This window comes from Colletotrichum aenigma (genome assembly GCF_013390185.1).
Source record: "Colletotrichum aenigma strain Cg56 chromosome Unknown KSG_Cg56_contig03, whole genome shotgun sequence".
Classification (NCBI taxonomy): domain Eukaryota; kingdom Fungi; phylum Ascomycota; class Sordariomycetes; order Glomerellales; family Glomerellaceae; genus Colletotrichum; species Colletotrichum aenigma.
In genome coordinates this window covers 1,995,610-2,019,854 of record NW_023500909.1, presented here as the reverse complement: position 1 = coordinate 2,019,854, position 24,245 = coordinate 1,995,610, and the positions used below count along the sequence as shown (strand labels likewise).

Sequence of the window (24,245 nt, the reverse complement as noted above, 5' to 3'; positions counted from 1 at the left end):
TGATTGTAACCATGCAACTTTTGCAAATATGTGCCTTGGAAATTCCTTAGGAAACTCTCGTGCGAGTCAAAAATCGGTGGTCTTCAACCGGCCACGACGCTTAAACGCCAAGCAAAGCTTCTCTGTTGCTTGGCAGCTAATGTTTGCTGACCATATCGGAGCTCATCCAGTCCAGTCTTGGCACTGAAGAACGCGCACGTCTGTGCAGTTCCAAGTCACCGGCTTGAGTGCGGAATAATACAGGTACGTACATTTAGAATCTTCATCATGGATCACCTTGAATCCTCCAAATGGTCTTTCAAGATTACGATTTCCGTCCAAAAGTCTCTCATATGGTGGTGAGTGACCCCCGCAACGGACCCTGGTCCTCGACTTACACGGTTATCAGCCAATCAGAAGCGTCAATTCGCCCACGAGGTCAAGCTCAACGGCCATGGTTAGACCCTCCCGGAGCAACCGCTCACGACTCCCACGCTGTGCCATCTTGGATCACTTTATCGATTCCCCACGAACCGATGAAAAGCAACCGTATCGGCGAATCACGACATACACCGGGCACACCAGAAGCTTTAAAGGCACAATGCCCGTCCTTGACCTGCAGTGCCAAGCCTACGCCACATGACGCCGTTCATCTCTTCTTCCTCTGGAACCCCAGGCGTCCAGGCTTCATCCCCCAATTCGAAGACCGACGACACAGCTTCCTCTTGCTGTCCCTGGCATCATCTCCGCCCGCTACGCTTGACAAGAGGCTTGGCAATAACAAACCGAGATGCCGACCGCTCAGCTCGGCGCAACACGTGCCTGTTCTGCCCAAGATGAGCCGTGAAGTTGCATCCTGCTTCGTTCGACCCAAGACACCGTCACCGTACGCCGTCATGATATCGGCCCATCCGCCTGCCTGACGGCCAATCGCGTGTTGATGTTGTGGCCCGGGCGACGGAATCCTACCTAACGCGTTGGTCGAAAGTTCCTCAGCTAGGATTGCAACGCGGCGCAATCTGCAGCTTCTCATCCCGGCTCTCACGGTGCTTGGCCCGCGAATGCGAGGATCCGCGAACCAACAGAAGTATGCTGTCATGCAGTGGGAACATGGCTCTGGGACTGGACGGACTACAGCTTCGGCGGGGGTGATGCCTCCCAGAAATCAATTGACATGGGATGACTTTTTTCTTTTGCGATGGCTGCAGGAGGGTATATAAGCTCTCGAGCTGCAGCAAGCTTTCCCCGAGCTTGGATCTTCTGTTCACGCTTCCACCGTCTCTGTCCCGACTCCCATTGACAGACAACTCTTCGTCGGATCAACATGATGGCAAAGCTCAGCCCCCTCGCAGTCCTGGCTGCCTCGCTGTCCCTCGTGTCGGCGCAGACCTACCAGCGACTCGGCACCTGCCCTGATCTCGGCTGCGTCCTCCCGCCCGACCAGTCCGATTTCCTGCCCGGCCAGCTCTTTGACCTCCGTGTTGAGGTCCATGCGCCCGTCAACGGCTCCGAGGCCTTCAACAACGGTGTCCCCGACGAGGCCTTCTCCGTCAGCATCGCCAAGGAGGGCGGCGCGGCCAAGGGCCTGACCGAGTTCTTCGGACTTGACGAGCCTGAGCTCGAGAAGTGGTCTTTCGGTTGGTACGAGGACCTCTTCGCCGAGGACGCGAAGCAGAAGAGCGTGGTCAACGTGGCGTCCAAGATCTGGCGCCACATCGCCTTGTACGAGCCCGGCAATTATGTGGTTACCCTCAAGTACTACGATGGGAAGACGACCACCGCCAACTGGGTTGTGCGACCCCTGGCGACTGAGAAGAAGGCCAAGAACGTCATCTTCTTCATCGGTGAGTAGACTGATTGCGAATGACCTGGAATCCTGCTAAACAATGGCTTTCTAGGTGATGGTATGACTACCAACATGGTCACTGCCGCCCGTCTTCTCGGCCACAAGAGCATCAACGGAAAGTACCAGTCCAGTCTGGCTCTCGACAAGTTCCCCGTCATTGGTCACCAGATGACGCACTCCATCGACAGCTACATCACCGACTCTGCCAACTCCGCGTCTGCCCTGTACTCTGGCCACAAGAGCACTGTCAACGCCATGGGCGTTTACGCTGACTCCTCCCCGGACGCTTTCGACGACCCCAAGGTTGAGACCATTGTCGAGCTCATCCATCGAATCTGGGGCTCTGCCTGGGGTGCTGTTTCCACCGCGTTCATCGCCGACGCTACCCCAATTGCCTTGACCGCCCACACTCGCTCTCGCAGCTTGTACGGTCCTCTTATCGACCAGGCGCTCAACGGCATCACGAACTACACCTGGACCAAGATGGAGGGCCCCGACGTCTACTTCGGAGGCGGTGCTGAGCAGTTCTACGCCGGCAAGGGCTCCTACGAGGGCAAGGACTACTACGAGGAGTTCGCCAAGAAGGGTTACACTGTCGCTCTTAACAAGACCTCCCTCGAGGCCGCCGACTCTAAGCAGAAGACTCTCGGTATCTTCACCCAGTCTAACCTTCCCGTCTGGCTCGACCGCAACGTTCTCACCGAGAACCTGGCCAAGCTTACGAACGACCCTACCGGTAACAAGAGTGCTGCTCTTGATATTCCCGGTCTGAAGGAGATGACCCTCAAGGCCGTTGATATCCTCCACAACCGCGGTGGACAGGATGGTTTCTTCCTCATGTCTGAGGCCGCTTCCATCGACAAGCAGATGCACTCTCTTGACTACGACCGTGCCCTCGGTGACCTTCTTGAGCTTGACGACACCGTCAAGGCCACCATCGAGAAGCTCGAGGAGCTCGGTATCCTCGAGGAGACCCTGGTCGTTGTGTCCTCCGACCACGGCCACGGGTTTGAGTAAGTCAAACCTTTCCGCTCTGAAAATGCCAACACTAACAGAAGACAGCGTTTTCGGAAGCGCCGACACCAAGTACCTCGCCGAGCAGCAGGACGACCGCACCAAGCGCAAGGCCGTCGGCACCTACGCCCAGTCCGGTCTCTCCCAGTACACCGTCGAGCAGCCCGGCATCAGCTACAACACCGGCCCCAACTTCCCCCTCAACTGGAACCCCCGCTACGCCATCGCCGCCGGCGTCGGCGCCAGCCCCGACCGCCGCGAGGACTTTGCCCTGCACGAGTCCGCCCGTACCCCTGCCGTCGCCGCCACCAACACCTCCGACTACTACGTCAACCCCAAGGACGCCGCCGACGGCTTCGTCGTCAACGGCACCATCCCTACAAACGAGGCGCAGGGCGTCCACTCGCTCACCGACGTCGCCGTCTGGGCCCGCGGCCCCTGTCAGGAGACCTTTGGCGGTACCTACAACAACATTGACATTTTCTACAAGATGGCCAACTGCCTGGGTCTGGCTCAGCCGCGCAACGCCACTGGCTGCGGTGGTGTTCGCCGCAGAAGGGCGGTCAACCTTCACGCCTGAGCGGGGTCTGCTGTAGGTTCTCATACCTGTTTGTAGATGTAGCGAGATGTAAAAGCATGGGTGGCGTTGAGAGGTCGTGTTTGGAGCAAAAAGTAGTAGATTATTTACGAAGTATAAAGTCTTGAAAAATAATGAATACACTTAATATCAAAGACGTTACAGCCTATTGCAAAGTGAATTTGACAACGTCTCCATAGTGGTGTGAGACTGTCGTCATCTAAACAAGCTCTGGGTATCTTCATGTTCTTTGAGGGCCCACCAAAGTCACTATGGCAGATAATGGACGTACGAGTTGAGACCGTCTATTTGTCCTGTGCTAGAGTGACTACTTTTCCTATAGTAAAATAGGTACTTTACCTTGCTATTATTGTCGCTACTATTGTCGTGGTTATTACTGTCGTCGTCGTCGCTACTGTCGTTATTGTTGCTACTATTATCGTCGTCGTCGTCGTCGTCGTCGTCGTCGTCGTTGTTACTACTACTATTACCATTTCTGTTTCCGTCTTTGATAAGAGTGTTCAACTACACAGAAATGTAGCTGCATATGTACAGGAAAATTAGGCGATCTCGTTTAGATGGGATGAATAGGTGCTCAGTTTTGTAGTTTTGTGGTTGGTGAAGAGAGACGATCTACTTCTTTACCACTTTTGCCCCATCTGTGACACTTTCATACGTCCTTTACCCATTCGACTGACAAGAGTGCATTCGTTCTGGAGGTCTAGGCTCAGACTCAGCTATTTTCCTGAACACCCGAACCCCACGCAAGCCCCTTTTCTGGGGGCCAGATACGTAGAATCAGGAGAACCAATATATTTGGTGTGTTTGAATCTTCTTAACTTGAGGACATAGCTCCGCTGGGAACCGCTTCTTGGTCTCCTGAGAGGGGCCGAGGAAGGGACATGTTCAAGCCAGGGTAAGGGGAGTTCGTCCCTGGCAGTCGTTGAGTCCCTTCGTCCGGGCATTATCCTGGTTTAGGGGCTTCCAGCATCTTGTAAAGTATCAAAAATCTGTCCGATAGATTGATCGTTTCTGTCAACCTAACAGATCTTTATTAAACATAAGACGCCGTTGGGGTCAGGGGAGGGGCTGAGCTAAGTCGGTGATGTTACTCTGGACGCATTGAATCATAGCAGAACACTTCTCCGTCAATGAAGCCTTAAGCGTTCAAGGGTAGGATCTGTGTTGGATCTCCAAGCATCACAAGGTTTCATTCAGTTGTTGTGTTCATAACGCCGCTGTGCTATGCATGCTGTGTTATCCATGGATGCATCTTCAGATGCATCAATCTGTATGTTAGCACAACATCAACAATTTCCACAAAGAATTCAACCACAAGAGTCCGCAACATCACTTCTAACTCAAAGATACGACGGCCAAGTTGGGATACCGAAGGTCGGCTATCATGGCGCACGTCCACCGCACCATTCGCAAATGGACTGATCAACATGTCATGTCCCACCAAAATCGTCAGTTCGCCCACAATCCCACTCTGCTTCTCTCCCAGAGAAATCAACAACTTACAAACCCATCAAACTCGGTCTTTTTTTTTCTCCACTCGTGAATTGAGTTTCCCATTAACATTGCACTGAGATCCTGCCGGGGATAGATGGATGCGCGCAAGGGGAGACACGGGAAGGAAACTCGCCTTCCAAGCAGTTCCGGGAAAGTCGACTGATGAGACTAACATTGCAAGGTTGCATCCCGGCCAGAACATCGTACGCTGCAGCTGTCAAACGATGTAAGTATGTCGTGCATTGTTCGCTTCATGGTCTTCTGTTTCTTCCTTGTTATTTGCCCCCTCCTTGATTTATTGAAGGGCCTGGCCACGGATCTCGTCTAAATGGCGCGAACTATCCCCGCAATGGCAAACGCGCCTGTGGCCGATCTCCCGCATCCCGTCTCGGCGGCCGTCTTTTGACTTCATTGGAACTCTGGGTGGTGAACATCACCTTGAGAAGGAAATTGAAGAGGCCTCTATAATCACGCACAGCGAGAAAGCCGATGGCTTAAATCGTGTAATACTTGCCAAGTTCGAATGCTATCTACAATCGACCGAAGAAAACTGAGCTTCGGCTCCGATCCGTGTCCCTCCTATGTACAGTCTAGCCAGCCGTGCCCCGACTCCAATCTATCACGACTTGTCATGCCTCTCCAAGCTCCCGTTCCGCTCCCTCATAATGGGATCACCTCTCAGCAAGAACCTCCAAGATGCCCATCGCCTCCTCGTCATCGACCTCCCCCTCCTCGCACCTGCCCTTGAAGCAGCTCGAATGCGCCCAAACACCCACAAGCCCGTCCGTGACATCCGCGACGTTGGCAGCCCTCACGCCCCCGCCGACAATGACCTCAAAACCGAACGGCTTCGCGGCCCGCACGACCTCCTCCAAAACGGCCTTGTTGCCGGCGGCATTCCCGGGTCCGCCCGAGGTGAGCACCCCGGCAAACCCGCACTCCACAAGCTCCCTCACGCCCCGCCCGACCGTCTGCGCGCTCCCGTCCCGGACAATTTCGTCAAAGGCACGATGGAAAGAAGACGGCAGCCCCCCGGCCGCCTCCACAAGTCTCCGATTCCTCTCCACGTCAACCGCCACTGCTTCACCATCCGCAGACGCTTTCAGAACGCCAAAGACGAACCCGTCGCCGCGGTCTTTGCGCAGCACCCCGCGGAAGGTCTCGATATCCCTGACCATCGCCGCGAGCTCTTCCTCCGTGTAGATGAAGTCCGGGCCGTCGGCCGGCTTGCCGCGCGGGCGGATCATGACGCGCACGGGGACCATGAGCCACTTGGTGATGCCCTCCAGGTCCGCGAGCGAGGGCGTCGTGCCGCCTACGGGGTAGCTGCCCTTGGCGTTGAGCTCGATGCGCTGCGCGCCGATGGCCTGGGCGTGCAGCGCGGACGAGGGCGAGAAGACTGGTATCTCGAGGTTGATTGGCATGGTTGTTGGTTTGAGAATTTGAGCGGCCCCCATTTGATTTGTTGAAGTGTAATTCGGTCTTTGCAGGCCGAATGAGACGGTGGGAAAACAAGAGTAATTTGGTTGGTTGGAGTGAGGGGTAAAATAGATAACGGGGCAAAAAAGCAATTGTGACCCTGTATGTAACGTTCCTGTGTAAGTTGGTAAGGTTTCCTCTGCAATATCCCATCTCTCCCGAAGGGGAGCAACCACGACTTATAAAGCAACGAAAAACAATTGGAAAACGACGGATAACCAGTTCTCGTGTCCTAGACTCCCCCGTAAACTCCGATTCCTTGCTTTCATGGCCTTCCCGCTCGGACAGCAATTCTTAATATCAGATCATGCCATCCGTTCCCTTGTTACGCGCCCCGTACCCACTATGGAGATCTTAAAGTCGTCCGAGTTTCCTCGGCAAGCTTACCTTAGTCATCATGCATGGGATAAGGGGTCGGACGAGCAGGACGAGCTATGATTTAGATGCGCGTTGTCTTTCCTTCATTTTCGGGGAGGGATAACTGCGCCTGCCGCCAGAGGTTTTGTGACTGTCCGTTCAAATTCTGTATCAAAAGGCTATGAGTGAAGGCAAAAACTAGCTAAACTTGTTCATGACTGGGGGTCATCATTGACGGAGTGCACTCCGCCACCGCATATCAATGTGGGGTATCCTTGTGTCCTTCTTACACTGTCACTTGACAGCATTATCATGATACCGAGCCCAAAAGAAATTCCATCCTGCTTTGACCTCAATCGTGTCGGCCCAAATCATGTATGACCCACCCCAACCTTAGAAACCTGTGCCGCTTCAGGTAGTAATAATGTATTAAGCTGGCATTGTTGTCTTGGGGAAAGTATGCGTACCGGGTATCATTGCTGGAAATGATGTTGCGAAAACGAATGTTCGTACAGTGATGCTAACTGTGGGAAGAGACGATGATAGACTGACTACTGCACGCGATCAGAAGATGCAGAGTTTGCGCCAGTGAAGCCGCGTTCGGCAGGGGGAGGGACTTCAAAGGCCATGAATCCATCTTCTGGTTTGATAGCCCTCGGGTCTCCAGTCTCTTCGGCCACAGCCATCGAGGCCGCGAACCGGCGATGTTCACCTGCCGACTTGCCGTAATGATACGCTGGCTCGGGGTCTGTGATGGCTCCAGGGATGTCTTGACTATACCACAACTCTTCACCGTCGCTGAAGTAGGTCGGCGGAGAATTCTCTGGGGCATTGCCTCTTCCATCGGTGCCAAAAGGCTGAGAGACGTGAGGGCCCGTCGAGGTGTAGTAGGAAATGGCGTTGACAGTAGCGGAGGAAGGGGGTTGGCTTGGGTGAAGCGAGCCATGCGCAGTGCTGTATTGCCTTCTCAAATGGTTGCCTTCGTTGCGCCACTCCTCGTAGTTGTGCTGGAAGCTGGCTCCCTCCGGTTCTCCACGCTGATCATGTCTGTCTCTCATCACCTGCTGGCGTGCCTGGCGTTCGATGTTCTCTTCCTCTGTCCACTTTCTCTTGAGGGTCTGCTCGGGCCTTGCGCTGCTGCCAGAATAGCTTGACTTGGGCATACCCGAAGTAGATGCTGGACTGGGTTGGCGTCCATAGTAGTCGTTCTGGGTCGTAGTTGATGACGGGGCCCGTGAATGGCCGTAATCTACAGGGCTTCCGTTGGTAGCCGACTGAAGCATGGACGAGGAAGATCGTGAGCTGTGATACTGAGGGCCGGAACTGCTTCTTTCGGAAGTGAACCCCGTTCTCCTGTGATTGGAGACATCAAACGACATTCCAGGCGAAAAGTCGGCAGTCGACGGGCTGTATTGCTGCCTCGAGACACTGAAGCCCAGGCTGTGGCCAGGTGCAGCCTGGGTTTGAATGGGGTTAAGACCGTAAAAGTCCTGGGTTGGTTGAGCGAAGCGGTAGTCCGGAGCCGGCAGCGAGAAGTAGCGGCCGCCGGGCTCATAGTCCGCGGGGTTGCCGCGGAAATGGGCAGGAACCTGGTCATGCGGCAGGAACATACTCTGATTGCGTCGATGAGCCAGGTTGTTTTGGAAGCGATCGTGGTAGTCCTGGTAAGGGTGTTCGAATCCAGGGGCAGGACCTCTCACCCCCAAGCTGTCTATGGTTGAGCGTTCAGCCGAAGTAGGATGTTGGTAATTGAACCCAGGGCGAGGGAAGATGTAAGAGATTGAGAGGTAGGCTCTGGGGTCGATACCCATGTCAGCCTCCTCGGCGTGGTTGGTATCGGAAAAGGACATGGATGTGAGAGGCTTGCGGGTGGAGGAAACAGGTCGGTTTTCCTTATCTTCATAGATGTCGATGGCATCAGACATCTCTTCCTCCTCAGTGGTTTCACCCGTACGAGAGCTAAGCAATGTTTGGCTGTGATCAGAGATGGTCGCGTCCTTATCGGTGATATCGCCCTCGATCTCAGTCTCCTCTTCCTCTTGGTTTACTCGGGTGAGAGTCTCTTTGTGCTCACGCACATACTTGGTGGCATTGGGCGAGACGCGGCCCTTCTCGATGTTCTGGAAGTAGTGTTCAACTGTAGGTCTGTCAGCGTTCTGTGCGTTATCGAAAGAGGGATGTGACCGACAGAGTCCAAGGGCGGTGTAGTTGCGCTTAGCATCATCGCGCATTGTTGATTGCATCACCACCGCCAAATCCTCCCAGCTCTTTGGAGGCAAACGGCCGCGACCAGCGCGCTTCTGAGATTGAGGGACGATGGTACGCCAGTAGACGCGCTCCTCCGCCGGAGACCACACTTTGCCACCCATTTCTTTGATGCGAATGTCTTTGTGAACGGGTGAATGGTGGTTATGTTGGTGGAAAATGTACGTTGATAAGGTTGATGCTTGCGAGATCGCAGGATACTGTGTGGCTTTTTATAGTTCGAAGGCTGAGCCGGTGACAATACCACGGATCGCTGAATCACGGCCTTGTCGGACGATTTGCAAGCACACGCAGCACAGCTGCTGTCGCTTGAAGGCTGCCGTTGACAAGGAGAAGTTGAAAGTTGTACGGTGAATGGTAGGGAGACCAGTCCCTTGAAGAAGCGAAGGGTACCTGATGAAGTGATGGAAAGAGCCTGGTTCCAAAAGGTTGGGTGGTGGGAGAGATTAAAAATGTGCTTGTCGAGGTGAAAGTTGGTTGTTGTTGGTCGGAAGGAGCAGACGGATAAAATTCGAGGTCGAAATTTTATACGTGAACGGAAGGAAGGACCAAGTGAGTAAATGAAGACCCTAGGCGCGAGAGCAACTTGGCCAGTGAATTGGTTGCCCGATGCAAGTGAACTGACGAACCAACTTTTTATACCAAAAAAGTGGTGATTTAGCAAAGAAAATCGGAACGTGAGGACGCAGTCGGCGAGAAGAGGGAGGTGTGGGTGGTGATGGTGAATGTGAGGTTTAGCGCGAAAATCTCGTGGCCGAAGCGAGAAGAACGGATGAAGGAGACGGATCTCGTGACTCGAAAAGTCTTGGGTCTTATTTTCTGAGGGTGAATCAGAGTGGGCGTACATTCGTTTCGAATAGCAAAATTCCACGGTATATTTCGCCGAGCTCAAGAAAAGGCCCTTGGTCAAAATGAACAGGACGACGCAACAGAGTTGAGCCGAACACGCGATGGACTGTGGTATACAACGAGGAGAGAGTGCAAACTGGTCTGCCACCCTGCCTCCTCCGGGGTGCGATCAATACATTTCAGATGGAGATCTATTCAAATGGACTCTGCGGCTCGGCTGGTTGATAGCCTCTGGATGTAAGTGCTGCGGCGAGACGCCACTCCAGCCTCGAGAACTTCATTCGTCGATCAGCGTGACATTCAAGCATGTGCAGAGGGTGACTTACAATGCTTTTCTTCTCTGGAGGCACGACGCCCTCTCTGATCCAGAAGCCCCAGCCGCCCATCAAGTTGGCCAGCATCATGTCCGTCGTCAAACGATCACCGACGACCGCAATCTGGGATGGATGCGAGACGCCTGTCTCCGGATGACTTTGGAAGTAGTCCATGATCTCTGAGCCGCAGCCGGGCTTCTTCGTCTTGTGTGGGAGAACAGTGATGCCGGTAGCCTGCTCAAGCTCCTTGGCCAGCTTCAGCGAAGTGTCATATGACGTTGCTCCGGCGGTGTTGGACACAATGACAAGGCGGCGGCCGGGGTATGCGGCCTTTAACTGCTCGAAGCGCTCCTTTATTCAGTCAGTACAGACTCGCGAAAACCAGCTGCAGTTTTGATTACTTTGTACGGTTTATGAACTTCATTTGTGTGGGGCACAGCAAAGCAGTCGTCTTTGTCGAGAACAACTGCTCTAATATCGCACTTCCGATTTTGTCCCTCAAAGGCTTTCTCGAAAGGAACAGGAAGGTCATTGAAGGTTGCAACGGTGTGATGCGGAAGACATAGTGATGGTTTGAATAGCAATTTGAACACGTTGACGGTTCCCGAGAGATTGAGATTCATGGTGAACTGAGTGCCGGGGCGGACTGGCTCGATGTGGTGGAGGAGTGACGTCGGGTCTGGAATGGTAGAGACGGACGAAATTTGGCATGCGGAAGCTTGGGCCATCTGGTTGCAGCTACCCCTGTCAGTCGATAAGATACAAGTCCTGGGGATGTTGCAGGGGATCCCTGTTCGATGGACCAGCCTGTGATGAGGCATCTGTCAGAGGTCATCTTTCGAAGGCTGGAATATCGACGAGTAACACAGGTAACATGTAATGGTTTGCATGGCTGCATGTAAGAAAGGTATTTCGGTTCTCCTGGGAGTCTTAAGCTGCTGAGATGCCGTCATTTTGCTTGCCTCCAGATACCAATAAGCAATTTAAGACAGTCCATTCAAGTTGGACAACAATCTGAACGTATAACGCAACAAGATTGTATACTTAAGTCGAAGTAAGATAACACATTGTTCAAATGCATCACCGAATGAGTTGTAACGTCTCTCCAGTGGTGGTGGTGAAAGCTGGGCTAGGGGAACTTCAACGATGGAACTCAATTGGGGAATATGACCCCACTTTAATTCTCCCTGTTGGACTTCACGTTTTCGCGTCAGCGCGTCTCAGATTACTGGACTTCAAGATTCGACAATCTTCGACCTAGAACTATTACTCAGGAAAATCCAAGCACCTTGACAGAATAAATCGAGGACGGAGATCCCAAAAGATGGCTCGGACACGCAAACAAGACCCCGAACCCGCCGAATCCCCCGCCCGAAAACGTGCACGCCGCGACGAAGGAGACGAGGAGCCTGTGAACGGCACGCCCTCTAAGCGGAGGAGATCAAAGACGACACAAGAAGAAGCAGGCGACGCCGACCGCGATCCTTATGAGGTTCCTTCCGATGACGACAACGGGGAAGAAGCCGCCGACTCGGAACCCGAAACACACACACCCACGAAGCGCAAAGGCCCTCAGCCGAAATCCGCAACGCCGGCCAACGGCGCCGTCACCCCGTCAAAACTGCGCCAGGTGAACACGCTGGTGACGCCAGTCAAGGCCACGGGTGCGAATGGCTTCACGCCGAGGAGGAGGCAGGCGGCGGATCGCTCTGCGCGGCGGAAGAGCGCCAGGGCCCTGATCGAGCGTGTCGTCGCAGATGAGGACAGCGAGGAGGACGAAGAGGGTCTGGCGCGCGAGATCTACGAATCTAGCGAAGAGGAGGAGGCGGAAGATGAGCCGGTAGAAAAGAAGCAGAAGCAGAAGCAACCAGAGGCACCACCACCGCCGGTTGAGGCACCACCGCCCACACAGCCCGACACCCCGTCAGCGACGCCCAGGAAAAGAGGCCGTCCGCGCAAGCAACCACCGCCTCCCAAGTCGCCGACTCCTCCCCGGGAGCTGGCACCACACGAGCTGTACTTTGAGCACAACAAGCCCGGCCGCGCCAAGACATCCCACAACACCCTCTCCTCTCTCGATCTCCTATCGCATGACGAGTACTTTGAGCTCCTCCGCGCCCGGGAGGAGCCGCACGCGGAGGACCTTGCGTTCTTGCAATCCTTGCACGAAGCCTCCTTTGAGCAGTGGTGCTTCGAGTTGGCACAGGGCTTCGGCCTGTGCCTCTTCGGCCAGGGTTCCAAGCGCGATCTGACAGCCAAGCTGGCATCGCATCTGTACGAGGCAGACCCCAAGGCCCCAATCGTCGTGGTCAACGGATACGTCCGCACAATCACCCCGCGCGACGTCTTCACCACCGTCGCCGCCGCCATAAGCCCGAGCCTGAAGCTCCCCGCCCAGCCGGCCGGCATGCTCCAGACCCTCTCCTCGGCCTTGACGGCCCACCCGAAGCCGGTGACCCTGATCATCAACTGCATCGACGCCGCCCCGCTCCGCAAACCCGCGACGCAGCAGCTCCTCTCGCAGCTGGCCGCCCACCCGCGCGTCCGCTTCGTCGCGACCGCCGACACGCCGTCCTTCCCGCTCCTGTGGGACGCCGCGCAGCGCACCTCGTTCAACTTCCTCTTCCACGACTGCACCACCCTGAAGCCCCTCGACGTGGAGCTCGACACCGTCGACGACGTCCACGAGCTGCTCGGCCGCAAGGCGCGCCGCGTCAACGGCAAGGAGGGCGCCATATTCGTCCTGCGCTCGCTCTCGACCAGGGCGAGGGAACTCTTCCAGCTCATCGTCACCGAGGTCCTGCTCGCGCTCGACGACGACGACGGCAACGCTGCGCACCAGCTCGGGGCGGAGAACCCCGGGTTGGAGTACAACACGGTCTACAGGAAGGCCGAGGAGAATTTCATCAGCACTTCGGAGGTGGCTTTCCGAACGCTGCTGAAAGAGTGAGCCAACCCCTTTCCCATGACACATGAGAAGGCTATGCTAACATGATTCAGATTCCATGACCATCAGATGATTATCAGCAAGAAAGACGCCTTCGGCACGGAGTTGTTGAGCTTGCCATTCAAGAGGGATGAGCTTGAGGCTATTCTTGAGGAGATGGTTGTATAAATCAAGTATTCGGGTGATTTAAAGCATTGATAGAACATGAGAGAGGGGCGCATGGCACAGGATTATAAACATGGAGTTCAAGGAAGATGGCAACTCTACAAGGGTGCATCGCATATGGAGGTTGTCACAAGCAAAGCAACGCATTCACATCAGTAATGTGCGTCAGAATCAAGGCATTGCATTCGTGAAATCATTATACCCTTTTGGGATGCTCTAAAAGTCTTTTGTAAACCTGTTCCTCCCACCCGGTCCCCCGAAACGCCATCCTATGTTCTTTACACCCCAATGCTTTTGACACATGTCCAGAGGACCACCGGCACGATGACATTATCGTTTCCTCCCGTGAGGACTGCCTCAGTCAAGCTCGCCATGCTTGCACAGAAGCCCGCGTTGCGCACTGAGGATGGCCAGGCAACTTGCTGCTCAACAGCAACAGGCCAGCCTCCGATTCTCAGCCAGGTAGTAGCGGCCATGAGACCGAGGAAAACTGCCACCGCAAAGGCGACACTGCCCTCTAGACTCTTTCCACCACCCCAAACCCACTTTCTATGGCCAAAACGGCGACCGATGAGGGATGCTGCTGCATCGCCCAGGCCGACGCAGATGACTCCTGCCACCATGCTCACCTCGCGCGTCGGCACTTCCCAGCCAGTCAAGTAGCCACTGCCGCTACGGGGAAGGGTAGCTAAAGACAGCCAGAGGGGGATGGCACAGCCGATGAGGAGAAAGATGTGGGAGATGACAACGGGACCCTTGTGGTCCCTGCCGTCGACGTAGGGAGTCAGGAAAGATGCGATTGGCCTCGACAGGGGCGGAAGCTGGCTTGCCCGGAGCAAATCGAGAATAAGGAAGATGGCCAGAACCAAGATCAACGCAAGGGCAGCGTAGACAGGGTCGACGAAGGTGGCCGGGAGAAACATCCCCACCATCATGAAATGGAAGACTTTGCGCCGCGTGTCGACCTCGTACTTGGGATCCAGGCGTATGACAATCGTCAAGCCGATGATTACGATCATCAACCAGTAAGCGCTCATGAGAAGTCGAGTGTTGGCTTCTCCAAAGTCAGAGAATCGAACGTGCTGAACCCAGCCCTCGTGACAAGCTGCCTTTTCTTCCTCATCCAGTCGCGTAGGCAGACAAATCCATCTTTCCAGGTTTGCGCTCACCACCTGGAACCTGAACCACGGAAGCTCGCCAAGCAGGTATCCCAAGGCCCAACCCACAGGCTCATTGCCTTGAAGGGCAAACCTGCCGATATATTCTCGCACAGGTACCAGAATGATGGAGACAATGCTGGCATAGACGTAGGCAGCGTATGTCCACTTTCTCATGGTCGCCTGAGCCTCCGTGAGCTTGAAGAACTGGCGGACTGTGGTCGAGGCGGTACGCTTTCTGCGACCAGCAGACGTGTGCGTCAGGGACCTCCGTGGACGTGGTCGCTGCAACACGTGAGGGAACGTATTCCTGCGGCTAATCGCGGAGCCATCAGGCGAGTCCGGGGAGTTGTCGGAATGCAAGCCATCGGCTTTCCGGTCCGTCTGCGATGGCATGTCGGCCACACCGAAGGTTCTGACCCTGAGTGGTTTCGAGAAAGGCCCGTCGATTTCGTCTTCGGAGTCTCCGGCTTCTGACGCCGTCTCTTCCAGCGAGGAGCCCAGCAGCTCATGCTTGAAACGCCTCATCGAGAGCCCCTCAGAGAGAAATCCAAAGAAGGACTGTTTCTTCGACGGAGAAATCACGCGCCTGAAGCGCAACCTTGGAACCCTAGCCAAGGCGATTCCCCATCGAACCACAGGTCCGCAAACGACGAGTACGCCGACACCACCGCCCCAGAGCAGCGCTTGAAGAATCGTGGCTTGAGGCGAGTGAGCAAGCAGGAGAACATTGATCAAGGCAATCGAAAGCAGCTGTAGTTCAGCTGTGAGCAAACTGGTCGTCGTGAGATAGTGTAACACAGTGAGCAAGGTCTGGTGCAAGGGGTAAAGAAGAAGAGCGGTCTCGAGGGGGACGCTTGGTCTCGCTCCTTCCGCAGAGACTATGGAATGTCGCGCCAGCCATAATGGCACGCATGACAGAACCCATTGAAGTGGGTTGATCGCTTCGTGAGCTCGTGCCGTAGGAATTAAATACTTGGGTATCGAAGAGATGCCGAGAATGATGTTTGGAAGAATCACCGCTTCGTTATCAGGGGAAATTAAAAGGGACACTAGGAGTGTGATCGAAGGCGGGTAGAGGATAGGCGCAGGGTCGAAGATTGTCGGAACTGCGATTGGTGACTTGCTGGATGAGGTCTTGTGTCGGATCGACCATGCGACAAGTCGGATAGGGTAGAGAAGCATGAGCGATGTGACTAATGTAGCAAGGAAGCGCAGATCTATGGAGGGTCAGTTTAACGTCCGCCAGCGCAGGGGAACACATCGCATACCTTGGCTCCAGGCGGAGAGGAAAGGTTTGACCTTCGGATTGGCGCGAACGACGGCGAAGAGTGAGCCCACAATGATGAACTCGGATACTCGTCGGATAAGCTCCTTGGTTCGGCGGTAGTTGCGATCCTCCCAGAACCTAAGCTTCTCTGCCCTTTGTGTCTGTCGCTTTGCTGCATCGTCGTCCTCCTGGTTCTCTGGGGAAAACAGCGGCGTTGATGCGCCAGATATGATCTCGTTGCGACCCCTCAGCCCCTTGTGTAGACGGACCTTGGGGGCGGGGAGACCCTTGAGGAAGTGCTCATCGTCGGCTTCTGTGCCGCTGTCGCTTCCCTGGGACGAGTCCTTGGTGAAGGAAGGGAAGGGAGACGGGGCTCGACTCGACTCTGCGGAGGAATCCTTGGTCGGTGTGGAGGTCGGATTGGAAGGTCGATATACTATGCGATGGGCAGGATGAGGAAGCTCGGTGTTGAGGTGATGGTAGGGGTGGGGAGAGCGGCTGAGGGTTCGGAGTTCATCCTTGTCTTCTGTATCGTGGCCGAAGAGAGCGTTTGGTGCGAGATGCTCGGGCATGGCGAAGCTATCGCATCGGAGAGTGCCGCGGGGGCAGCATCAATTCGAGAAAGACGAGGCCGACCTAGGCGTGGGCGTGGTGGAGTTGGTTGACGGTAGCCGTGGTGGTGCTAGGTAGGCAACATGGAAAGACGGAAGGGAGCGTGGTTGAGACGAGGATGGCGCTAAGGGGGAAGGTGCGGCTCGCAGGTCGCAAAGCGGAATCCGGGCGTCAATCAGGGGCCGGGAGTATTTTGGTAAGCTGTGAATGTTGTCGTGGATGTTTTTTTCACACGTCAGACCACAGCGGATTGGAAATGGAGGCGTGGAGGGGACAAGTTGACGGCGGCGAGGCGGTTGTGGGGAGAGAGCTCCATCACATGAAAGTACCAAATTGGTGAGGTGAGGACCACTTTCAGCGACACTACCTACCTATGGATTCCCTTAGACAGGCGTGTTGTCATTCTCCCGTCTGCCACCACCAGACCAGTGTTGGGGAGCCATCAGCCGCGCGGCCGGGGAGAGATGCGCCAACGCGACTGGCTGGGCGGGACAGCAACAGCGCTGTGCACGCCAATGACAGCCTGTGGAAGAGGGTGACAGCGGGCAGCCGGGCGCGGGAAGACAGGCTACCGCCGCGAGAAATCCCCACCGGAACCCAGTGGACCACGCACTGGGAGGGGGCAACGTGCACGGTCGGGCGAGCCACACGATACAAACATCACCGCGGTGGCTCAGCGACTTCATTCCCTTGGCGCAGCCTCCTTCGCCCCAGGTGGAAGCCGCACAGCTTACCTAACGCTCCGACACGGGACCGAACAGCAACCAAGAAGGCCGCTCCATGGTTATCGGGCAAGAAACTCATCAGGGTGCGATGCTGACGATAGGCACCTGTGGCTGTTGTCGAGAGTCGAGAGTCAACAGCCGTCACCCTATCGCCAGATGAAGATACTCATGCGACACCATCCCAGACGCTGGTGACCTCATCTACAGTGTCCAGGCCGGCGCATACCCAATTTGCGACCGCAATGCGCCGGATATTGCGAATTCCAGCAGGCATTGCCCGGCCTTTTAGTCAACGGCACACAACACAGTCGCCATCACCATGTCATTTTCAAGTAATCGCACCACGAAAACAACGAGCACAGGCCAAGGGCCAGAAAGCATCATTCAGCCCTCCAAGAGACGGAAGAAAAACTCAATTGACCACGTCAGCCCAGCAGCCATGGCCATCTCGGCATCCGCCAGGTCTTGGCACCGATTCATCTGGCTGGGAGTCGCATCTGTCAAACCTTTTTCAACCATGCCTTTCCATGGCAGAGTAGAGTCGAGGCCTGGCTCTAGAGTCCAGCCTCAACCGAGCCCAGTCATCAGAGTTGGAACGCGGTGGACTGCTGACGAAATAGCAATTGGAATACTGGATATCGTGGGGAGTTCCTGTTGATCTTCCGAACGTTCCCAGTGCTTCTTCCAATGCTTCGAAAACTGGAGCTGGGCAGCAGTTCGCATCCCGCTGGACACCGCGGAGCCCGCCATGTGACCCATAACAAACAAGGTACACCACGGAGTACATGTCGGTTCATGACTTCAATTCAATTCTCCGTCGGGCGGTCGAAAACCTCACCGCGATCGTCGCCGTCGCATCTTCTTGTTGGCTTGCACAATCCGCCGAGAGTCGTCGCAAGCACGGCAGGCCTGCCAAAAATAACTGTCCATCGAAGCTGCAAGCCACAACACCAGATCGTGGGGCCGGGCCTGGTCGGTCGCAGAGCGTTTCCCAATCCGGAGCCCACCATCTTCAATTCTCTCCGTGGCCCGGCCAGTTACCGGTCGGGAGCTGCCTTCACTGCCTCAACATCTCGCCTCCCGCCAAGGTAGCTCCGGGATGCCTTAGCGGGCCACGAAGCGTGCGTCGACACCCACGAATCACCACGAATGAAGGCGAATAGGGTCGTCGTCCGGCATTCGGCTGCTCGACTGCGAATGCCCCATCCCAAGAGGAGGGGTCCTCATCCGTTTTCGTGAGAGGCCAAATCTCGTATCGCCTGGTCCCTGCAGCTTCTTGGGGATTGGCTGCCAGAGACTGGGGGTTACGCTGGAGAAACCGCAGCACAGGGCCACTGCTCCAAACAGAGCATGGGCAAAAGATAAAAAAAGTCAAAAAATACGAGAGGCTCTGTCAAAGACCCCCAAAGGCCCCATCGTGACAGCTCCGGTGCATGCAGTCTGTACCCGTTTCTCGGTTTGATAGGGTGACAGTACACCCTCTGACGGCCGGCTGGCTGTTTCACAAGCACGCAAACAGAACGTCAAACGGGTCTGACGGGCTGCTTGACCCTACGCAGTACGGGCGGCTTCAGGTGCACAACGCTTCAAACGGCCAACCATCACAGCCACCTCCACGGAGGACAAAGACAGTGATGTGCTACCCAGATCAGATGGATGCTTGTTGCCGCCATCTGGGCTCTGGATATGTAGTTGCACCTCGCCGTTTGACGTGTTCCACGCCGGATTCAGGTACAAGATGGCTGTTCAAGGGGGGGGACAGAGTCACATTATCGAAACACTCTTTTCTCCCTACGAGCCCAAACTGGGCTGAAGAGGGCTTGAAAGATGAGGCTCCCTCTTGCAATGGGCTGAGATGAGGGACTAGAGGAAAGGCCGAGCGGCTTATGTCCCCTCTCACTCTCCCTCAGATCATGAGACTCAACGCCCGCCCCGCGAAGCTGACGACCGAGTGTAAATAGTCAGCCTGCATGCAGTGACAGCGTGGACGATGTCGCGACAAGCTGCAGACAGACCAAGACTTGAAGCCCACAAGCCCAACCCCGGGCGTTCGCTAGGCGGCTGGGTGCAGGCCCCGAGAGTCAGCTCTCCAGGGAGCACAATGCAGGCTGGGAACCAATTGGCCAGCAAAACCCTATGGTCTGACTGATCAACGAAACATCAAGTCTGCATGTGGCAGTGTGTGGAGGAGACGTGTTCACTCTGCGGCGGCGCAGAATGCTACAAGCCCGTCCATCTGAACATGGCACACCAGCACACCAGACGACTCGTATTGCAAGCACGGCGTCACTCACCCGCGCTCGTCCAGCGAGCGAATGTGTGGGACGTTTGGATCAGACTGACGATGCCTCAGAGCAGATACGAGATTCTTGTGTCTGGTGTGTTTGGAGGCTCGCTGTGGTGATGTCACAACCCACTTGACGGGAGCGCCGGGCGCGAGCCAGTGGACTTAGACAGTGGACATCAGCAGCCGCCGCCGCCGTACCGTCGTGGATAGGGGCGGAAAGACATGCCTAGCGCAGAGAGCACGCCCGAAGGAATCGAGGAAAACCACAGAAGGCCTCGTCTACAGATTGCACTAATACATCATTCCTGAGAAGAAGAAGAAGAACAGGTCGATATCAAACTGGAACCGAGGACTGACGGCGGTGACGGTTGCTCGGTGGAAACCCGTTCCAGCGTGCCAGTCGATCGCTGGGGCGCATACCGGCCTTCCCTGGCAAAACGGACGCTGTGCACAGGACGGGAGTTGATGAGTGATGGAAGATGTGGATGAAGTGATGAAATGGGAAGCTCAATATTTGGGCCACGGTGAAGGGGGGGTTGCACTGGGGCAATTGGGGCTTCTGCCGCGAGAAATCTGCAATACTGTTGGCCGATTCTCATTCTCCAGAAGCTCCCTTGTCGAGAGAACAGGGGTGCAAACGGTGGCTCCGTGGCTCCGTCTGCGAGAAAAGAGCTATCCGTGGGCCATTGAGCATGGGTGCGCAGCTGATGGGACGGATAGCTCGACCTGATTTGGGCCGACAAGACAGGGGTACGTCGCCGGCGCGGCGAAACAGGGAATCTTGATATGCCTAGCACAAAGATTCTTCCCCCAGCCGTCTGGATAGACGGCAGCGCGCAGCAGGTGTGCAGGCTGCCTGGGACGATCTTCAACAGGTTTAAACGCCAATCCCCTCGCTCACTCTCGCCTCTCGCGCTTTTCCATCTGATCCCCCAATCTTGTCTCTCGCCATCCATCCTCTCGCTCGATTGCTCCCGTCTGCCGGCAACTGCGATTGTTGTTGATTTGTTTACCACGCTCGCTCGTATACATCACTGCCGACACGACACGTCTGTACCATTCACAACACATCGCCACCCGATCGTGCCGCCTATCAAGCCGTATCAACAGCCTGCTCATCTCGACTCATTCCTCAGTCCGAGCCTCGTGAGATTGCCGGACCAGCACGCTAATCTGCGTACATACCTTCCAGAAGACTCAACGCCTTGTCAGACACTGGGGTTTTTGAGTTCAAATTTCAATCGACGCTTGCATTCGTCCACTCTAAAACGAATAAACAACCGACGGCAGAGTCTCATTCTCAAAAGTTTTGAGCTAAGAGCGTGCCTCATCCACCTCGCAGACCTCAGCTAGCGTGCCGGGTCTTGAACAAGCCTTGGCCCTACTCTCAACACCAGCCACCGATAAAGGTTTTCGGCCAGCCAGGTACCACCGCATATCGTTCTTTTTAGATCGTCTTTTGCCCCTCCCTCACACATCAAACGGAGGCCGCTTGTGACCTACGGATATACAAAGCTCCCAAGCCTCCTGGCTCGAGTCCACCATTCGGGTCTGATTCCCCTCCTCCTCTCTTACATCTTTTTGCGTTTCGCCGCCATGCAGCAGTGAGGACGCTAAAAGAAGGCCCGCATCTTGTCACCGACTCTACCCTGCATACGTCCGAGTCCAGTTATTGGACGTTATCTTCCCTGTCGTTTCCGTCCTGCCGTCTTGGGCAGAACCTTCTGAACCTCTTCGTCCCCTCTTATAACAACCCATATCGCCTCACGTCTCGGCCACCGGTCTCTTTCGCTACCATGGCCTCCGACACCAAGTACGACTCCCGCCTGGAAGAGGGACTGCTGCCTATCGACGAGAAGAGGGATTCTACCATTTCCAGACCGTCCAAGGAACCTACCAAGAAGATGGCTGGGCCACGCCGTGTCCTGCTCGGCATTGTTGTGTGCGGCTTGATGACCCTAAGTCTTGCTTCAGTCATCGGTCACCGGGGCATGCCTTGTGCAAGGGACCATCACACCAAAGCCCAGGTTGTGATCAGTGAGGAAGACCTCAACAACCCTGCCAAGGCCGATCTCCTCCACAAACTGCTCCATGCCTACTTCCCAGACAGGTATCAGGATGGCGTATACGCCTCTGATAAGGAAGCTTTGGAGGCTGTCCAGGCTGATGATGCCGACCTAGCCTCTGCCTTGCTCCAGCTGGCCAAGCGTCAGGACAACACCACGACCTCTGCTGCTACCGAGGCTTCCCAGACGCCTTCCGCCAGCGTAGCCGCCACAACATCTGAGTCCGTGGCCAACACGCCGACCTCAGCCCCGGCTACATCCGCCGCTGAGCCTACCACATCTGCTGCTCCCGCAGAGACGACTACATCCCAGGCACCGGCCGTCCAGACGACCACGACCACGACCCAGCAGCCGCAGGAAACCACTACCCCTCAAACCACCACCGTTCCGGCTCAGGAGACGACTACTACGACACCGGCAACTTCAGCAGCAGCCCCTACTACTGGTACGTCACAAACGGAGCAGGCTACTTCTGCTGCTCCTGATACTACTACTACTACTACTGCCGGGCCGCCGTCCGCCTCTTCTGAGATTCAGACGACGACTCGTGGGTCCCCTTCTTCTTCTTCTCCCCCTTCCCCTTCTACTGCCCCCTCTTCTGAACCTACTACGGCCTCCCCAGGGTCTACGAGTGCGTCCGCGTCGGGTACGTCTACCTCCTCTCCTCCCGAGACTACTACGGCCGTGACATCCTCGTCCCCCATGACCTCGAGTGCGCCTTCGTCATCCTCTGTGTCCGAATCTGGTATGTTGCGTTGTGGTTTTGTAGCACAGTCATGTTTTCGAGCGAAGGCGGATGCCGTTTTTGGAGAGTTTTATGTGGCTTAGTTTCCCCTTCTACCTTTCTTCACTCATGGCCGTTTCATCAGTGAGAAAAAAGAGCAGCACGCTAACTTTCATTACAGAGCAAAACACTCGGGAGACCACCACCGCGACCACCTCGCGCAGAACCACCACCTCGTTCAGCAACGTCCTCTCCACTTTCACTTCCACCGCCTCCAATGGCGACGTCGTGCTCGTGACGGCAACCTCCGTCGTCGCCGTGGCCCCCGACGCCGAGCCGACTTCCACCTCCGGAAGCGGCGGCGGCGGCGGCCTTCAGAACGGTGCCGTCCCCATCGGCAGCGTCTCCTTCGGCGTGCCCGTCGCTCTCGCCGGATTCGTCGCCGGCGCCATGCTTTTGCTATAAGCAACGAAGTAGTAATACTTCCATCGTCACGTTGAGACGATTATTTCTGTTTACATACTTAATCATTTCTTTTAACACGGTGTTTTCGGTACAAACGGAGCGGGCGGCACACACAGCATCATCAGCATTACTTACTCACGACATTCAACGGTCTTATTCACTCCTTGCATCAAACTGGTGGGCAGAACAACACAACACACAACAACAACAACATAGAATTCGCGCGGTAATGCGCTATCCCGCAGAGAGGGAGGAGGCAGGATAATAGACGGAGGCTGGGGAGAGAGAGAGAAAAAAAGAAAACGGGACAGAGCGTCAGTACGGCGGAAGAAAACAGGTGTTGACAAGAAAAGCAACTCCACCTGAAGGCAGTCCTTAGCAGACCAGACCCATGCAACAACAGACATGGGAGAAAAGAATGAAATCAAAATTGACATTTCAAAATCTTGAGACAGTGCCGTGCCGATGATTTGATGATGGCTTGGAACATTTGTGTTTGAGTGTGGGCGTTCCCGCATTCCAGCTCGAAGCTGGTAAAATTATGAGATTGCGCTACTGTTTTGGAGGCGTTGGTATGTGGGCACATGCCCTTTGGAGATGAGTGTCGATTGCCCTTGAACGGCATCACCTAATCATTCAGGATGGTTCGAACAGCAAATGTGGTTTGCGAAACGTCAGTCAGGGGCACCGAAAACAAAACGTGGGCGCTGCATTTTGCTTCTCTTCATTTCTATCTTCCTCTTCATGACTTTGCGGGTATTCATAACGCCAAAAACCAGAAAACTCCTAAATGATCCATCCACACACGAATGCTGTCAGATTTCGTCCTCTCGCGATATGGCCTGCGGCCTTAGCCAGGGCCAATCTTGGGCATGTCGTGGTGTTCGCTCAGCTTGGACAGGTAGGTGTTGAGCTCTTCCACGCGCTCTTTGTGTGTCTTGAGTAGTTCGGGTCTCGAGCTGGACGACTCGGCAAGTTCGAGGAGCTGTGGGGGCATCATCGTCAGCGTTTTTTGTCCAGCAACAGCGAATCAATGGTTACAGGGTGGGAAAACGTACTCTCTTGCGCTTCCTCTCCTCATATCGCCGTTCGGCTTCCGTCTTGTGCCTGCCACCACCGCTGCCGCCATCCTCATCGTGATCACCATCCTCTGCCTCAGGGTCTTCACTCCTGCGCTTCGTCCTCTTGACCTTCTTGTCCTCCTCGTTGTTGTCGTCGTCCTGGTCGGAGCGGCGCTTCACCAGCGCCGTGCCGCCGTCAGTGCCATCGTCGAGGTTCTTCTCCAGGTCGCTCTTGTCCTTCTTGCTCTTCTTCTTCTTGGGCTTGCCGACCTTGGCGCCCTTGAGCTTGAGGCCGCCGCCGACGGAAGCGTACTCGTCGATCGGCATCGTTCGCGCGGAGACCGGGCGTTGGTCGGTCAGTTGGCGCCCAAGTTCAGGTATCCGCAGAAACGACTGATGCGCGTATTCGAAGTCGGAAGGGATGGGAGGGGAACGGATCCGAGCTGGCTTTGTCCGATCCGCGGCTTGAGCGGGGAGTTGCTCGTTTTGTTTGCAGGCCGGCGGTGGTGCTCCGTAGGTGTGGTTGCTTTTCAGTTGTCTTTGGTTTCGTTAGGTGCTCTCTAGTGTTGGC

At 55.4% G+C, this 24,245-nt stretch overlaps 8 protein-coding genes across 8 annotated transcripts; 3 read left to right on the top strand and 5 right to left on the bottom strand.

Moving 5' to 3' along the window:
* Positions 1-1,303: 1,303 nt before the first annotated feature.
* phoA-2 (Alkaline phosphatase H) lies at positions 1,304-3,419 on the top strand (the record flags this gene model as incomplete). The annotated part of the gene is made up of 3 exons (XM_037319774.1): positions 1,304-1,823; positions 1,878-2,838; positions 2,888-3,419. The coding sequence occupies 3 exons, from the start codon at positions 1,304-1,306 to the stop codon at positions 3,417-3,419; spliced, it is 2,013 nt and encodes a 670-aa protein (XP_037180754.1).
* Positions 3,420-5,602: 2,183 nt separating this feature from the next.
* On the bottom strand, positions 5,603-6,355 carry CGCA056_v004518 (Copper homeostasis protein cutC-like protein; the record flags this gene model as incomplete). Its single annotated transcript, XM_037319773.1, has 1 exon — positions 5,603-6,355. One exon carries the CDS (start codon positions 6,353-6,355, stop codon positions 5,603-5,605), a length of 753 nt encoding a protein of 250 aa, XP_037180755.1.
* A 963-nt stretch (positions 6,356-7,318) lies between these two features.
* On the bottom strand, positions 7,319-9,136 carry CGCA056_v004517 (uncharacterized protein; the record flags this gene model as incomplete). Its single annotated transcript, XM_037319772.1, has 2 exons — positions 7,319-8,904; positions 8,956-9,136. 2 exons carry the CDS (start codon positions 9,134-9,136, stop codon positions 7,319-7,321), a joined length of 1,767 nt encoding a protein of 588 aa, XP_037180748.1.
* A 936-nt stretch (positions 9,137-10,072) lies between these two features.
* CGCA056_v004516 (Phosphatidylglycerophosphatase GEP4) lies at positions 10,073-10,818 on the bottom strand (the record flags this gene model as incomplete). The annotated part of the gene is made up of 3 exons (XM_037319771.1): positions 10,073-10,156; positions 10,208-10,546; positions 10,597-10,818. 3 exons carry the CDS (start codon positions 10,816-10,818, stop codon positions 10,073-10,075), a joined length of 645 nt encoding a protein of 214 aa, XP_037180749.1.
* Positions 10,819-11,519: 701 nt separating this feature from the next.
* On the top strand, positions 11,520-13,310 carry orc2 (Origin recognition complex subunit 2; the record flags this gene model as incomplete). Its single annotated transcript, XM_037319770.1, has 2 exons — positions 11,520-13,141; positions 13,196-13,310. 2 exons carry the CDS (start codon positions 11,520-11,522, stop codon positions 13,308-13,310), a joined length of 1,737 nt encoding a protein of 578 aa, XP_037180746.1.
* Positions 13,311-13,585: 275 nt separating this feature from the next.
* sec59 (Dolichol kinase sec59) lies at positions 13,586-16,306 on the bottom strand (the record flags this gene model as incomplete). Its single annotated transcript, XM_037319769.1, has 2 exons — positions 13,586-15,684; positions 15,736-16,306. 2 exons carry the CDS (start codon positions 16,304-16,306, stop codon positions 13,586-13,588), a joined length of 2,670 nt encoding a protein of 889 aa, XP_037180747.1.
* A 4,848-nt stretch (positions 16,307-21,154) lies between these two features.
* On the top strand, positions 21,155-22,613 carry CGCA056_v004513 (uncharacterized protein; the record flags this gene model as incomplete). Its single annotated transcript, XM_037319768.1, has 3 exons — positions 21,155-21,971; positions 22,047-22,169; positions 22,330-22,613. 3 exons carry the CDS (start codon positions 21,155-21,157, stop codon positions 22,611-22,613), a joined length of 1,224 nt encoding a protein of 407 aa, XP_037180752.1.
* An 850-nt stretch (positions 22,614-23,463) lies between these two features.
* On the bottom strand, positions 23,464-24,001 carry CGCA056_v004512 (Uncharacterized protein; the record flags this gene model as incomplete). The annotated part of the gene is made up of 2 exons (XM_037319767.1): positions 23,464-23,598; positions 23,672-24,001. The coding sequence occupies 2 exons, from the start codon at positions 23,999-24,001 to the stop codon at positions 23,464-23,466; spliced, it is 465 nt and encodes a 154-aa protein (XP_037180753.1).
* Between the last annotated feature and the right edge of the window lie 244 nt (positions 24,002-24,245).